This window comes from Pectinophora gossypiella, chromosome 9 (genome assembly GCF_024362695.1).
Source record: "Pectinophora gossypiella chromosome 9, ilPecGoss1.1, whole genome shotgun sequence".
NCBI classification, from domain to species: domain Eukaryota; kingdom Metazoa; phylum Arthropoda; class Insecta; order Lepidoptera; family Gelechiidae; genus Pectinophora; species Pectinophora gossypiella.
This window is the reverse complement of record NC_065412.1, coordinates 9030336-9047003: the sequence shown is the minus strand read 5'-3', so window position 1 is coordinate 9047003 and position 16668 is coordinate 9030336. Positions and strand designations below refer to the sequence as shown.

At 37.0% G+C, this 16668-nt stretch overlaps 2 protein-coding genes across 2 annotated transcripts in view; one reads left to right on the top strand and one right to left on the bottom strand.

The window, feature by feature from the left end:
* Positions 1 to 426: 426 nt before the first annotated feature.
* Positions 427 to 14302, top strand: LOC126369468 (katanin p60 ATPase-containing subunit A1-like). The gene is made up of 8 exons (XM_050013881.1): positions 427 to 884; positions 9586 to 9812; positions 10175 to 10656; positions 11076 to 11255; positions 11518 to 11660; positions 12356 to 12465; positions 12812 to 12938; positions 13187 to 14302. Exons 1-8 carry the CDS (start codon positions 727 to 729, stop codon positions 13383 to 13385), a joined length of 1626 nt encoding a protein of 541 aa, XP_049869838.1. The 5' UTR covers positions 427 to 726; the 3' UTR covers positions 13386 to 14302.
* Positions 13835 to 16668, bottom strand: part of LOC126369464 (V-type proton ATPase 116 kDa subunit a 1-like) — a 37280-nt gene continuing 34446 nt past the window's right edge. Inside the window, exon 15 of the mRNA XM_050013873.1 lies at positions 13835 to 15599. Within this exon, the coding sequence (XP_049869830.1) occupies positions 15473 to 15599 (127 nt within the window). The 3' untranslated portion in view covers positions 13835 to 15472. The remainder of the gene's footprint in view (positions 15600 to 16668) is intronic.

Below are 16668 nucleotides of genomic sequence, written 5' to 3'. Positions count from 1 at the left end.
TATGATTACGTTTTTGTTCGTTTTTTACGTTTATACGAAAGTTACACCCGTACATTAAAACACATAATAACGGGTTCTTACGCGTTTAAAGCAGGGATATGAGACTCCCGATATTTCGACACTGTTGCAAGTGCCATGATCACGGGATGACTGTGAGTCATCCGTGTGTTGTAAACTTAAAACAACTTACATTCTGCTTAACTAGTCGATTCGTTTAATTGATCGCAGTGGAAAATGGACTTTATTATTATATAGGTGTTCTTTTATGATGGCATTATAAAGAACGAATATACTTCACGTACTTTTCGATTCGAGGTTGAGTGTGTGGCCCTGTTAGCTAGTTAAGGCCAGTGTTTTCGGGGGCACGCTGAAATGGTAATGAGTAACTGTCGGTCATCGGCCGCGACGCGTCGCCGACGCCGCTAGTTAGTACGATTCGAGTAGCCCGCGTGGTCAGTCGCGTAGCCGCTGTGCTACGAACGTCGTAGACCAGCTACGGAAGCGTAGCAATTAGCACAAAAAATCACGCAGCAGTTATTGGCCGACTTTTATTATTATTTATATTTTAGAACAATAAATCAGTTTTTTAATGACTCAATTAGCAATAACGATATTAAATCTGCACCTAAAACTTTCAAATTAGTTGAAATATTCAAATTAAAGTGTTCTCTCAAAAATATATCGGAATAAGATTATACTCCAAGGGAAAAGCGGTTAGCGGTTGAGATGACGAACGATTCGAAGGGTGGTGGTGCAGAAGCACGGGAGCCGCGCGGGTCCTGGCCGCGACGGTCTGATGACGTCAAGATAGAGTTCGGATTTGGGGTGCCTCTCGGATCTATGTCTGCTCATCCAGCCTTCCACTCCGCCTGGGATATTGGGTAGTAAGTATTCATATATAAAAAAGCGGTTCAGTAATCGACCGGACTTCACGTAAGATAAACGGACGACCTAGGAAGACCCAACAAGCCGGCGAGCGTGATGACCGAAACTACTGGGATAGTCAAGGTAAAGATGAAGAACGACAGCAGTTTGTTCACAAGATTGTATTTTATAGTTTTACTTCTCCAGCGTAAAACGTGTCCTAATAATATACTATATAATAGGTAATAATTATGTACTTAATAGGAAAACCCGAATACCGAACATCCAATCATCGTCCTAAGTAATTGCTAGCATCATGAACATCGTCTCCCTAGCGTTATCCCGTTTTTCACAGGCTTACCTAACCTAAAAATCTGACAGGGTCAGTTTTTTATAGAAGCGCCAGTCTAACCTTCCAACCTAATATAGGTTAGGTCACATCACATAGGTACCTTCGAAATACATTTCTCGGGAATGTGGGTTTTCTCACGATGTTTTTCTTCACGTGATAATCATTTATGATCCAGGCAGGAATCTAAAAACAAATTCGAATATCATTGCCTGTGCTGGGATTAGAACCTGCGACTTCAAATTGAGAGTCAAGCGTTTTGCCAACTAGGCTACCACGGCTAAATTGCAAGCAAAGAATGAATATTTATTTTCGAGTAATTTGCATCGGGTACTCAAAGGGTATAATTTAGAACCCCACATAAGACTTCGTGACCCGATTCGCACGTCAAGCCCCGTTGATGTAGACTGCTGATAACCTGTTATTACTTACTAGTTGATCCTGTGCTGCTTTTAAAAGAAGTTACAATACTTTCTTGTTCTGGGGCCTAGAAAAAAAATACTTACCTATGTTTTGTAGTTTATATTTATCAAATTTCTGACGCAGATAGTAAACTAAGAACACTATTTCTAAACCGACGCTGAGTGAAATGAGGATAAAAACTAGAAGCTCAAATGTAGGCGGCAGCACTGTTGAGTGTTCCTAGATTTTGACATTTCTCCATACTGTCCATCTAAAACTCGTGATAAATTGCTATAAAATGTGGAGCAACGTAGAGTGTATCCCGTGTGAAGGATGAGTTATGAAACCGACAAGTAGCCATCAGTTTGAAAAAGGCAGTTCCGATTGAAAATAAGTTTTTCTAACTTTTCGTCTTTCCGATCTTTAGGGAAAAAATATAACACTATGATTTTGCAGTCAAACGCTGCGCAAAAGGTTGTAGAAGTAGAGTGTAAAAGTATAACCAAAGCTATATGTTTGTTTACTCACATTAGTATGGGAAAGTGTCAAAACTTAAGAACACTCAACAGTAGCGACACCTGATGGTAGAAATAGGCTGTTTTTATTCTCAGTGTTACGTAACAAATATTTTTTCTTGACCTTTTCAAGTGGCGGCACTATACAATGTGCAAGGGCCAAGGTAATATAATACTGCTAAATAGTGGAAATGAACATAAAATTCATATCAGATAAGAGGAAATGTTGTTGCGTGTTTCGTTCCCCCATGAGTAATGGAAGGTGCTACATATGTATTATATTGGAAACAAAGTCTAGACGGACTGTCCAGTCATCCGTAGGTACTAATCAATATATATCTAAGCTGCAACTACACAATAGTGCCGATTTATGTTTAGGATTTGTCATCACTAATTTAAGAGCCACGCTGTTGTCGGTGTAGCATTCTTCTTGCTACTTTTTAGGGAAAAATAGTGGTTTCCCTCTTGCCTTCCGCCCCGCAGTACTCTGACGCGAGTGGGATGTTCCCCATAGTAGTCGAGTGTATAGTTTGTGTAGGACTTCTATTTTTTTAATTTTTAGAACTTAAATGGTTGGTTACGGGTATCACTCGCTCATCGGTGACAGAAAACATGAGGATACCCACTTTATTTTGGAGAAATGTGTTTTAGAGATACCTACATAATCTGTATTGGTCTGGTTTTCCCTTTACAGGTTGAAAGATCAGACAAGCAGCCATTCTGTAAAAAACAGATCATAATGCAAGAACAAAATATAAACGTAAAGCCAGGAAAGGCACTGAACTCGTAGGTCCTTCATTCTCTCAGAGTCTTGTAAAAAAAGCCACCAAAGAGGTTGTAGGCGTGAGATTAGCCCTGAGATTAGGTACGTACTGTCTTAACACTTCTATAATACGTAGGTACGTATTATAGAAGTGTTAAGTTAAAAATATGTTTTAGATAACAGGAAACTAAACAATATTTGACTTAAAACCTTAATGTATGTGTGTAATATAATGTATAAACGATTGACTTGAATGAAATTTTAGGATGATAGTGGGATAACCACCCTTATTTCAGTGGGAAATACGCGGGAGTTTATTTATGTAGAACCTAACATTTGAAACCTAAAAATAAACTCATCTTGAAATCTGATTAAAGCACAAAATGGCTATTAAATTTTATTGCCATTTAGATTACAAACGACGTTGACAAATGGTCGTAAAGTCATTGCAGTATTAACCTGGCCTTCGTGGTCATTTCCTTTGTCAATATTATTCAGATGTGACTGTGGCAAGGATTTCGCCTACACAGTGATTTCAATTTAGCAAACTTGGTTGTAGGTGTAGGGTTCGGAAGTGCTGATTTACAAGATGATTCGGCATATCTAAACGTTTATATTCATAATATAGATAAAATGAACTCGAAAAAAAGACTATGAATAGGACTCGTATCGTGACTGACTTTGCGTTAGCAAAAAAAAAAATACAAAAAAAAACAAATACAGGTACCTATCTGTATTTTTTTGTGAAAGTGATTTATGACTTATTAACAATTGTAAGAGGTGCAAATCAGTTTTGCCAATAATTGCAGATACGTCAGTTAGCGATATCAGCAACGATATAAGGGTGATATTGTTTTTAGCAATGAATATATCAATGGTTTATAGAAAAAAACCTTTAGAAATAAAATAGAAAATAAATGGAAAGTCTGTAAGAGTCCAATCCGAGGTTGGCTTTTTCGATTTAATGTTCTCTTTGTGAGTTTCTCTAAGTACGGGTGATTGCTATAGAAAAAATGGATTTAATATTCCTTCTAAAAATAAGTAATAAGATTTTAAGGTTTAGAGACATTATTTTAGAAGATTGGTTTCTTGTTGTTTTATCATCTCGGGATTGTCATGAAAGTCTACTAAGGGTCGTCACCCTTAGTAGACGTCTCTAATCGAACATTATGTAACATTATTGGACTATGGGCAAATCATCTGTCATTTTCATCATTTCGATCTTAGGAACTAATTACTGACTCACTTATAATTCTGACTGCTTTGTTGCCTCTTTATTTCACCGGATTATAGCCAAAACAGTATTTATGTACAGCTATGTATTTATATTCCCAATTTATTCTTGACAGCCCTAATTACGTTACAGACGTTTGCCCATGTAGACACCTCATTATCCACTTGAAATCTACAAGACAGTCATTGACACAAATTGATTGAGTTAGTACAGTACTTACCTACATTATTTAACACTACATAAAAGTTTGTTTGTATGTTGATAATACTATGTTGAGATACTTATATACATTGTTTTAAGTTTACGCGGTTATTATCATAATTAAAACACATAATAACGGGTTCTTACCGCGTTTAAATGGGGATATGAGACTCGGTAAGAACCCGTTATTATGTGTTTTAATTATTGAGATACTTATATGTTCTAATTTCTCATTGCTTAATTCACCGTTTATGAATACCAGTACTAATATTGGCTATAGCTTGGGTTTGTGGCTTCATCTAATCCAATAGAAACTACGGGCGTGAATTTATGTGTCCTGCAATCTAATATCGAGAAGTAGCGATTTTTTACTAACATAACATGCCTGTATCCAGGGGTAGGAGGCAGAGATGTATAGTATATATACATCCACTCCTCGCCAGCAATGTTTAAAACCCATGTAATGTCCGAGCCTATTGCTATTAACAGGGCACAAATCCTGGAAACCAAGTCATATCAGGTATCTACGATCCAAACATGAATGTAAACTCAAAGCCAGAGGTGGATTTTTTTATTTAAAGCAATTTAAGCTTGTTTATTAAAATGGATTATAAGACAAAATGAAAACTTTCAAATCCTGAACGGTCAGGTCTTTGTGTCATTATTGAGGTCAGTTTTATCGTTCAATCAATTCATCATACTTCCGAGAAGTAGGCTGAACTAATTTCATAATTAATGTTTCAATTTCTTCACTGAATTGCCGTGATGATTCATATCACACAGGTGACGTATGTATCGATTGTAACATGATGTTTACAGTAACCTTATTTAACTGATCGATGGTCTACATAAGCAATATTATAAAATAAATATAAGTATTGTATTGTGACGTGAAGTTTAAAAAAGAAAAATAAAACGTTGAGTGCGTACAATCTCGCGCGTCTCCCTAGCATTATTTCGTTTTTACAGGGTCCGCTTATCTAACCTGAAGATTTGACAGGTCCGGTTTTCTACAGAAGTGACTGTCTGTCAAACAACAATACAATCAGCCTTACAATTTCGAGCAAAGCGAAAAAATCATACATAAACATTGACGTTATTGGGTGGGCCCATAGAGCAACACGGACCTTCGCTGACCGTGGTGGGCCAGAGCCCACCAGTGTCGATTAATTCTTGCAAATACTAATAAAACACAAAATAAGACACAAGCCTGTACCGGATGAGAGCCCTCAGCACTCCTAGCAAATCTTCAATAAGTCATGTCAAAAAAGCACGGTCTACAAATGAAATGAAATTATGAATGAATTTATTCGTATATATACAGATCTAATGAAAATATTATAATGCATTGCACAATAAAAGTCCTTCACTCAACCATGTAGTGTAATAAAATAACTAAATCAAAATAACTAATAAAATAAAACACTAATAAAATCTAACATAAAATCAACAACATAAATCCTATAAGTACCAACAAGTTATAAAAACAATTGAATCGTGAGCTTCAATTCACATATTCATTCATCAGAGTAAAAGGAATGGTGAATTAGAAATTGTTTTAATTTACTTTTTTGGACATTGGTAGCGATTTTAATGCTGAAACACTCAAAAAAGTACGTGTTACGTACCTGCGGATGTAGGCAGTGAGGTTGTGTGTGTCATGTATCTATGTATTCCTTCAACCTTACCTATGCGACAGATCAGTATGGTATCGTCATCGATTGTATTAAGAATGAATGGAATACCGGCGAAGTCATCGACCCGCCAGGCATACGGTCAATGACCGGCATACATAGTCACAATGGCCGTCAAGTTTACCCTCTTTCCGGGTAAACATCGCGTTCGATTACCCCTTGCAACGTTGCAAGGCGAGGCGATTATTGGAAAAGTTTTTTACATGGCAAAAAATATACATACATAAACAGCCTATATACGTCCCACTGCTGGGCACAGGCCTCCCCTCAATCAACCGGAGGGGGTATGGAGCATACTCCACCATGCTGCTCCACTGCGGGTTGGCGGAGGAAAAAAATGGCAAAAAATATATACAAATAGGTAATTAGTTTTTCCTTAAAGTTCAAAATGTTGATATAAAAAAACACTTTCTGATGACCAATACATTGATACTCCTCTCAGCCAAATCCTTATCTAGAGAAAGCTCTATGGTAGTTAAGGCCTCCGTGGTCCAGTGGTTGAGCGTTGGGCTCACGATCCGGAGGCCCCGGGTTCGAATCCCGGTGGGGATATATTACAAAAATCACTTAGCGATCCCTAGTTTGGTTAAGACATTACACGCTGATCATCTGATTGTCGAAAAGTAAGATGATCCGTGCTTTGGAAGGTACGTTAAGCAGTTGGTCCTGGTTACTACTTACTGATGTAAGTAGATGACCCATGGGCCTTTGGAGGTTCAGTATAACCCTGACACCAGGGTTGATGAGGTTGGTATTCCACCTCACAACCCACACGATAAGAAGAGAAGAAGTAGGTAAGTACTTGTTTATTTTTTTGTCTCATACGTGTAAGGGCTATAAATTAGGGCCTTCTGGTGGGGAGAAGAGCTGTGAATAAAATAAACCAACCCTGTTACAGCAAATATTGCTTCCAGACAGCTAAAACGCAGTTAATGTAAGGAAAGATGCGCAGCACGCTATGTTTAACTTGTTTACATTCAATCAAAGTGTCGATTGAGCTTTTTGAACTTTCGAACCTTTTACAGCCAGATGTAGGTCAGAGGTTAAAGAATCCTTTAACTTCGGTTCTTGACAATCAATCATGTACAAATCGGTTTATTGACCTAGAACGCTTATCTGTTCTCTATTTGACGATTAAGTAAAGTGTTAAAAGTCGTTCGAGTTTACTTGTTTTCTTTTTTATCAGGGACTTTAGTATATGAAATAGAGATGTCCTTACTTATGTGGCACGTATACATAGGTAACAAGGTGACTTGTATGGACATTATCACTGTCACTGTCGGTTTTCTAAATCGCTTGCAACTTGGCTAACACCCCAGGTATTTAATGAAGATACATGAAATAGGGTGAGTACTTAAATTCAAAATTCTCGCATCATTTTATTTAAATTCGCTACTGCAATTGTTAGTCAAATATTTTATTACTTAAATGTTCAGAATCAGAACTGATAATTTATTTTACAAAAGTAGAAACAATTATTCTCCTACTGATATTCGAAGAGTTCCATGTAATTCAACCGGTAATTTGTTATTATACCTTACCAATAAATTATTTATCCAATAAAGATGGGAAAGGTTGTAGTTGATCCAGTCACCTTAGGTTCAAAATAATTAGTCAAAATAATTCTTTAGGTAGCAATGAAAACAAAATCTGCCTATTTCTCCCACATTACATTTCAGCTTCTAGATTTTTTCACGTTCCAAAAGGTATAGTTTTTACATTTGACCCCATGTTATTATGATTCATAAAGTGATAATAATCGTAATGATTCAGATTACGGTTCATGGATGGATACGGTCATAAAGTTTGGAAAACTATTGTTATCCGCCTTATGTGGATCAAAAGTGATAGATTAGGGTTCGACGGAAACTAGAACAGTCAAGGACCCCTACAACATCATTAATTATTATTAAAACACGTTTGCTCATTTGCGTACGAAAGTTTAATTTCGACAGTAATAATGACAGACTTCAACGTGAAATAACACATTCGTAACAATTATAACTTTTTGAACATTCTCTATCAGCCTAACCATATAGCAGTAAAGTGTCAAATCCACTGATTATCATTTCATGAAACGCCAAAAAGGTTGTAAGGCGACCGCAGTCAATCTGTGGTCAGTTTCCGCAAACGTAACCATGACAACCGTACCCAAACAATCCTGTCAAATAGCACACGTATTTTTTCAAACCCGTCCAACAAAAGTAATGACACAGTTTCCATACTTCTATAGCTGAGAAATTATGTTTTCGTGACGCACAGTGGCCTCCATTTAAATGTTACTTTGAAGAAAACACTTATGTTCTTATCAAGTATACCCAGAGCTTTGAGGAGAAAGATGGATTTCGGAATTGGAGACTTTCTGTACCCTAACATTTCGGGGTTACGACCATTTTTCGAGAATGATCAGTTTTCTCGGTACGTAACATTTGTGTTACATTCGAGTTGAAAATCGTAAGGGGCTGTTTATTACTTGCTGATAGAAGTTTGGTTGTCTGTGCAGAAGTTTATCAACTGATAGTTAGGTACTAGTATCAGTTGTCTATCAGACATTACTATGTCTGGCAGACAGTTTACCAACAAGTAACGAAACACGCCCTAAATATTCATGATTTTCAGGTTCAAGGCAGTTCTACTACAACATTCGTGTCTCTTGCGTAATTAAGATTATCTAAGCCTCTAGATTGTTCTGCAATATAGTGGCAAGACTACGTTATCTTCGTAGTGTAGCTGTCTTCTTATCGTGTCGATAGATAGACATTGGCCCCGATTCCTGCAGACACCGCCTAATTTTATTTTAAGTTATATCCGTCATTTTCATATCCGTTGAAAAGGAAAGGGACGGATGATTCACAGCTCTTAATTTTAGGAAGAATGAGTAAATGAATGAATAACCCGGGCGAATCAAAAGGTACGTCGCTGGTATGCAATCCGTTTGACGTTCTGTCTACTTAACAGTGTCGGGTTATTGACGGGTGTAAAATTTTTAGACGGTTAGTTTAGATTTGTGCTTAAAATTGACGTGTGTTCCATAAATTTAATGCTTGTCGATTACCCGTCCCTTTCCTTTTCGGCGGATAAGAAAATGACAGATATAACTTAAAATAAAATTAGATGGTATTTACAGGAATTAGCACCATTGTGTCTTATATATACGTTCATATCACATCCTTACCATTTCGTATAGAATATATTGATGACAGCACTTTGTAGCAACTACAACGAGTAGATCGCATTGGAAGAGGTAAATAACAAGGTTTGTCATCTCTATGTCCAGCAGTGGATTCTTAATATTGGGGGAGGCCTATGCCCAGCAGTGGGCGTCGTACGGCTGACGATGATGATGATTCTTAATATTACGATTCAAAAGCTTTTGAAAGCGACTCTCGACTGTCTACGTACCATTCACCACGAGCTCTATAACTTCCATAGAATAGAATGTAGATATACTTTGTAATACACACGGACATTATCAAAGTAAAACTGTCAGTAGATTTCACTTTGACAGGTGAAATACTCGCACATCCCTTCATGTCCTACATCCTACTATATTTTTGTTACAGCCCATCGACAGGCTTCCACCACATGGCAAGGATGATGGACCGCATGATGACCGAGAGCCTCCAGCCGTTCTGCAGTTTTGCGAGGATGACCAAACGACACACTGGTAACGAGTCTTCCAAGGAACCGCCGAGAGACGGACTCCGCACGGAAAGGAGCGATGCTCGGAGACAACGAGCCAAGAACGACACTCATGCTGCCAACGGAACTAGACATCCACAGACTCAAGGTTTCTTTGTTAATTTAATTGTTGATGTTATGTGAGAAGAATTAAAGATAATTATAATTAAAAGCTTAATTTACTTAGGTGGACCAATTGTTACATACCTTTCTTAATAATTATTGTTTGTTTTGTAGGCACTAGAAAGAGAAAATTTATTTTTGGACGACTAGGTACCTATTTATTTGTAATATATATAAGTAGATAAATATGTATTTATTGTCAGCTTCATATTAAAATTCTCATATGTTACGAGATGCGGAGCATAATAATTTTCTCTCTCCCGCCAGTTTATTGTAGGAGCCAAATTAACATAAAAACATTAAATAGTTTCTAGAAGTTGCTTATAAATATTCATAATTGTGTTTCAGTTGTTCGCCCAACACCAAATGTTGGATTCCAAGGTCAGCCAGCAGACCAGGGGAAGCAAGCGACTGACCCAACAACAGAGAAATGGGCGACAACATTAAGAAAACGAAACTCTGACATCCACCCGACGTTGCCTTCAATCGTCCCGAGGAAAACATCTTCATCAACGTGTTCTGTTGGCAGTGGTAGGAAAGCTAGATCAATCGATAGAGCCGTGAAGCCTAAAACACGACAACTGGCACCAATCAAGCCCACAGTCAGAAAAGATGTTCCCTCAGAAGGAAATGATGTCAGACTTTTAGAAAAAGATGAAAAAGTGTTCGATGCAACTGGATATGAGTTGCATTTAGTTGAGACTTTAGAGAGAGATATAGTCCAGAAGAATCCAGACGTTCGTTGGAAGGATGTCGTGGGTTTAGACGACGCAAAATCAGTTTTACAGGAAGCCGTTGTATTACCGCTTGTCATGCCTGATTATTTTAAGGTGATTGTTTGATTATAATAGTTCCCTACTAGCGTAATAATTACTTGAACGCCAGGCCAAAGTCGACTTACCCTACCTACCTACTTTAAATTGGCGATTTGCGTGAGAGATTTTATCGCCCTGTTGCTTAGCCTTTGGTCATTCAAAATCGACTGTAATTTTTGTGATTGCATTAGGTATAGTGTTTCTTTGTTTGCTAAATAAAGAAATTGGGTCAACGTACACTATTTACTTAATTGAAGAATTTTATCCAACACATTTAGTTTTGCGGTAACATAAGTAGGTATAAAATGCGGAAATTGATACGAATTCCGTATTTTCGTGGGTTGCGTGACTTAGCTAACATCGAGACAAGAATTTATATTTTTTAAATTCTGTAATTAATAACACCTATACTTTACATATGTTTTTGTATGTAGGGTATTAGAAGGCCATGGAAGGGCGTTTTGTTGACTGGTCCACCAGGCACAGGCAAGACTTTGTTGGCCAGAGCAGTGGCCACGGAGTGCCGGACTACTTTCTTCAATGTATCCTCAGCAACGCTCACGTCTAAGTACCGAGGCGATTCCGAAAAGCTCGTCAGATTGCTATTCGACATGGTAAGTCGTTTGAAACACCTCTCTCAGAATTTCAGATCACATAAAATCAGTTTTTAGGCGTGAATAAAATATTAGAGTTAATTTATAGTATACTTACTATTAGACAGTTAACACCAAAAAGAAAATTAAGAGAAAATACTTAGTTTCTTGGTTTCAAAAAAAAAAAATGAGATTAACTTTTAAGTTAGTCATAGGCTAGAGAGGGAGTAGCATAAGTAGAAATTATCAGGATGCCGTGTTATACAAATCTTTCTTTTTTTAGGCGGCGTTTTATGCACCAAGTACGATATTCCTCGACGAGGTAGACTCCCTCTGCGCAGTCCGTGGTGCGGACTCTGAGCACGAGGCGTCGCGTCGTTTCAAGGCCGAGCTGCTCATACAAATGGATGGTCTAGCTGCTGCCTTGTAAGTTTTTTACTTTACCATTATATTTGGAAGTGCTGCCAGAGACTTAAAAAGATATACATTGATCAAACTGGGGAAATCTTAAAAAGATGATGGTCTAATCTGAATAGGCGCGCGTGTATGAAGAGATAAATCAATGTGAGTCAAGCAAGAGAAGTATGTCAAGATCGACGAAAATCGAATTCTCTTTGCTTACTCCGGTGGGTACTATGCGCGAAATAATATATGTATGTTTAAAAGTCAAAATATATCCTAGCTAGCGTCCTAAGCCTGCTGCAAGTCTTCTTTTCCGGATGTCTTTTCAAGTAGCATGTTGACAATTGCAACATAAAAATACCTTTTAAAAAAAGGTTAAAAAAAATATTAATTCTTTACTATTTTTAAATTAATTTTGTATTCATCGAACTTCTCTTATTGTCGGACGTGTTTGTAACCTTTGTAATTAACTAATAAAACCGAATTATATGCGAAGTGGCAAAACAATCAGCGTTTCCTTTAATACAGTCTGCGAGTGGTGAAATAATCAATCCACACACATTTTAACATAAAGGTTGGCATTTAGCTTGCCATAGTCCATTTATTCACGATCATCAATTTGGCCCATAAAAGTTACTAAGACTTCTTGAAATATTTATGTTTAAAACGTGAGCTACTGAGAAGGACATGTTTGTAACGCTACGTTATTGAATTTTCAGTAATAAGGACAAAATTATTATGGTGCTGGCAGCTACAAATCATCCGTGGGATATAGATGAAGCTTTCAGAAGAAGATTTGAGAAGAGAATCTACATTGGTCTTCCAGATGGTACTCTATTTGAAATTTTCTTAAAATTTTAAATTCTGCTTCATGCGTTACTATATTTTTAAGTAGATTGTACTTTCTAGTGAAGCCTGTTGCCGGTGTAAGTAGTAATTACTTAGAAGCATTTTACCTAATCTTACCTTTTTATATGTTTTCCTTCTTTCATATTGGCGAACTTACGCTTCAAACAGAACATTGTCATGTGGTTTGCGATGACTACTATTAGTAAAATAATTTCCTCAAAAAAAGTACCTACTCAACGTAATATTTTTCTTCATTCTTGTCGGTGTAGCAACATGTCTTTATGCAAAGTCAAATCTTTGATTTGAATATTTTCTTTATTTGACAGAGTCCACGCGGGTGCGACTTCTAAAGCTATGTCTTCGTGATGTAGTGATGGCTGAAAACGTTGACCTTGCACAGCTAGCGGAACGTCTAGAAGGTTACAGTGGCTCCGACATCTGCAACCTTTGCAGGTAACTATTGTTAATTTAATTACTTTACAAAGATGTCATTGTTTATAATTAATGAAAATAAGATAATAATATCAAAGTGACTGGAATGGTCTATATTGGTTGTAGTTCTGCTCACCACGGGTCACAGGTTTGTGTTTCTAATAAATAATATATGTATGAAAATGATTAGAAAATTTCAAAACCGTAATCTATTATGATTAATATAGAATAATCAAGGAACGGGACTAAACTACATGTCTTTCTCACAGAGACGCAGCAATGATGACGATGCGACGGAAGATAGCTGGAAAGAATCCTGAGCAAATCCGACAGATAAAACGATCAGAGCTCGAGGCTCCGATCAGCAAAGACGACCTGGACGCGGCCGTTGAGAAGACCAGACGCACGGTGACACCAGCCGATGTCGCCAAGTACTCTAGCTGGATGCAACGCCATGGGTGTTCCTAGCGGCGCGCCACGGCGCTCCAGGCGCTCCTCCAGCGTATGCGCGATTCCTGAGGCGCGTACGCACCGATCGATACGGTCGGAAGGTTCAACTACATGCAACATTCTGTGAAGTCAAGAACTAAAATGTGATCGTCAGCAGTGCTGGTGTAGGTGGACTTGAAAGAACTTAAATTGTGAAATGAACTGATCAAAACAATGTAATTTAAAAGCTAGACAACAAATACACGATCTGTATTATTCGCAACGTTTTTAATGTAAACGCAGTTTAGATAAACGTATCCGCGACGTCGATCTTTGTAGAGCCATATCTTTGATCATCTGGTCGGGTACATGCAAGTGTGATTTGTTCTTTATTGGAAAGAACCCTCTGAATTTTATAAGAACGTATTTTTTGACTAGGAAATGTTAACAGAGTGGAGGACATTTAGTGCGAAGTGAAACTTATAGACTAGACACAATTTTTTATAGGTTTTTATTAACTGATATTTTAAACTTAAAAAAATTGTAAACATCGATGAGAACTGCACTAGATAGGTGAGCTAATGCACAATTTATTGCACATATTTTGTAAATAGTTACCTATATATTTGATACGTTTTATCACAAATTATGTCCTAATTGGCTTTTAGGCATGTACCTAGTAATAATGGTTGTAATCAAGCTTTTGGACTTTTGTTCTTTGGCTTAGAAATTATTTGTTTTGTAATCATTTCAGAGTTAATCACGATATTTCCGGTATACTTTAGGACGACTATTTTCTACGTCAAAGAAAATTGTGAGTTATCGAATATGTTTAGTAAGTTAGGGTTAGGTTATTTTGACTCGAGTGTTATTCAAAAATAGCACTCATATTCGGGTAAGATTTGTTTATTGAGGAACAGTGTAAAATATGTAAGTGTTTTGTAATCATTATTGTTTTGGTCTCAAATGAAATATTTCAGTGTTAGTGAATGTGCTGTTGGACTATGTAGATAAAAAAGTTTAATAAAGGTTTAGGATTTAGTACAAAAGACTTATTTTTCAAAGGATATGTTTTATGTCTTATACAAGTTTTATAAGGCCACAGTTTGGTCCTTAAATTATTTATAAATAACACTATCGTGCTTTATTTTAACACGCTGATATAATTTTAACGAAGTCCATAATTACGAAATGATCTTTAACTATACTCCAAGAGAAATATTTTTTCTTAATGTCTTTCTTAATTTTGAACTCACTAAACTAATAACGAATTACAATAATGAGGAGTTGGCCCAAAATAGACCCTGGTCGGTTGCAAGTACTTATGCAAAAAAAAAAACAGTTATCGATATGAACGGCTACAAGAAACTTTTCAAGACAAAACAAATTCTTATTCATGGAATTTAGAGCTGTTATTTTTGCATTATTAAATATCAGATATTTACATTAATGGAGACCAGGACCGGGTGATTTTTAATTTCAGTTTTGGGCAACTTTTTACACCTTTTGCGATCTTTTAATTTTTTTACTTAGCATTCTATGTATAGAATGCTTCAAAGGAACATTTAAATCTTACAAAGTATAAGCCAAATTCTACAGGGATACAATGTTAAAGATAAGGAATAATCCATTTTGATTAAATATTACGTAATAGAGAATCTCTTCAAATTAAACATAACAGTAAACGTGAATTACCTGAACATCGTGAAAAAATAATATCACATTTTACAGTTTTAATACTATAAAACATTTCTCATACTTACAACATGACTAAACAAAAATTACATTAATCTTAATTTTGTTACATTATCAATTCACTCATCATACTAACAAGATAAAATATGCTATTAGAAGTTATCGTTTTACTACAGTTTAAAATTTTACTAAGAGCATTACAATAAAATTGCTTCTGAGCAAGATATATTTTTTTAATAATAATTAATTTGTTTGTAAATGTCTCCTCTCTACTTTGTGTAGAACTACCGACTACAAAGTGGTAGGTTTAATTTGAACTTTCACTTGGTTATAGTCCACACCCTGTACACAGAGGTGTCATCACGCGAGCCTTCGGGTCCGAGGCCCCTCCCGGACCCCCCCGGCTCCGTAGGCTCCGTGGGGTCCCAATGTCACTCGGGGGGTGAGCCGTTCGTCTGCGGCTTGACATCCTCGTCATCATTTTCCAAGATGGCGGCAAAGGAGAACGGCACAAATGCGTATCCCTGACCGTCGTAGAATTTGCTCATGAATTCCACCCTGGAAGAAAAAATGCATACTTTCCTTAACACTTTCAAAGATACTAAGCTGGGGTCATTATCCTTTCATTTTAACAGTATGACAGTTGGACATCACCAGTAGACAGTGTCAAAATTTAAAATAATGCCTGCATCTGAGGGTTAGTGTGTAATCACGTAGTATTTTTTTTTGACGTGACTTATTGTAGATTTGCCGCAGATGGCATTAACTCAATTCAATTTCAATTTCAAAATATCTTTATTGGCATAATTAATATACATAGTACAATACCAGTGTAAATAAAATTAAGGTCCTAGTAGTACTATACAAAGAAAGTTAACATCGTTTAATGAGTACGTACACTCTTCAAAAACTTTTAGCCGGGATCATATTTATTAGTGGAAATGGAAGGATTTAGCCTGTATGCTAGTCAAATTAACATCAGGATTTGCGACATTATGTAGGTGGGAACAGATGTACCATTACATTTGTAAAGTAGTGATTACAATGAGTTACGAAAACCGGGCGACAGTCGGACAATGATATACAAATACCGTGTAATAGAATTCGCCAGGAAACAGCAAAAACACATCAAAATACCTTCAATCACACGAGCTCACGGGAGCCACAGCGAGCCGCAGCGACGTGCGCCCACGCGAGTCCAACCCGATGGCATTAACTACTTGGCCGGACAAATGGGGAGCGCTGAAGGCTCTCACCCGGTACAACGTTTGTAGTCACGTAGGCTCATGTTGGTTCAAGATAGGTATTTCCGGTATGGTATATGGGGTTATTGTCCCGAACGATTATTTCGCAGAGAATTGGCCCTGACATTCAATAAACTAAGTCGTATAAACCTGAATGGACACTTGACGGCATTTTCAGTTATTTATAGCAGCTGGGCGTCAATTTGAACAGAAATAGTTCAAGATACAATTGCCGAGCTAAATACGTCCACATTACGCACAGGAATGCGTCGATGTCGCTTGTTATCAGTTGACGATTGGGACATCTCTATATTTATAGTATAACACATAATAATGAACCGTATAATGTGAAACAATAATAGATACTACAGTTTAATTTGTCT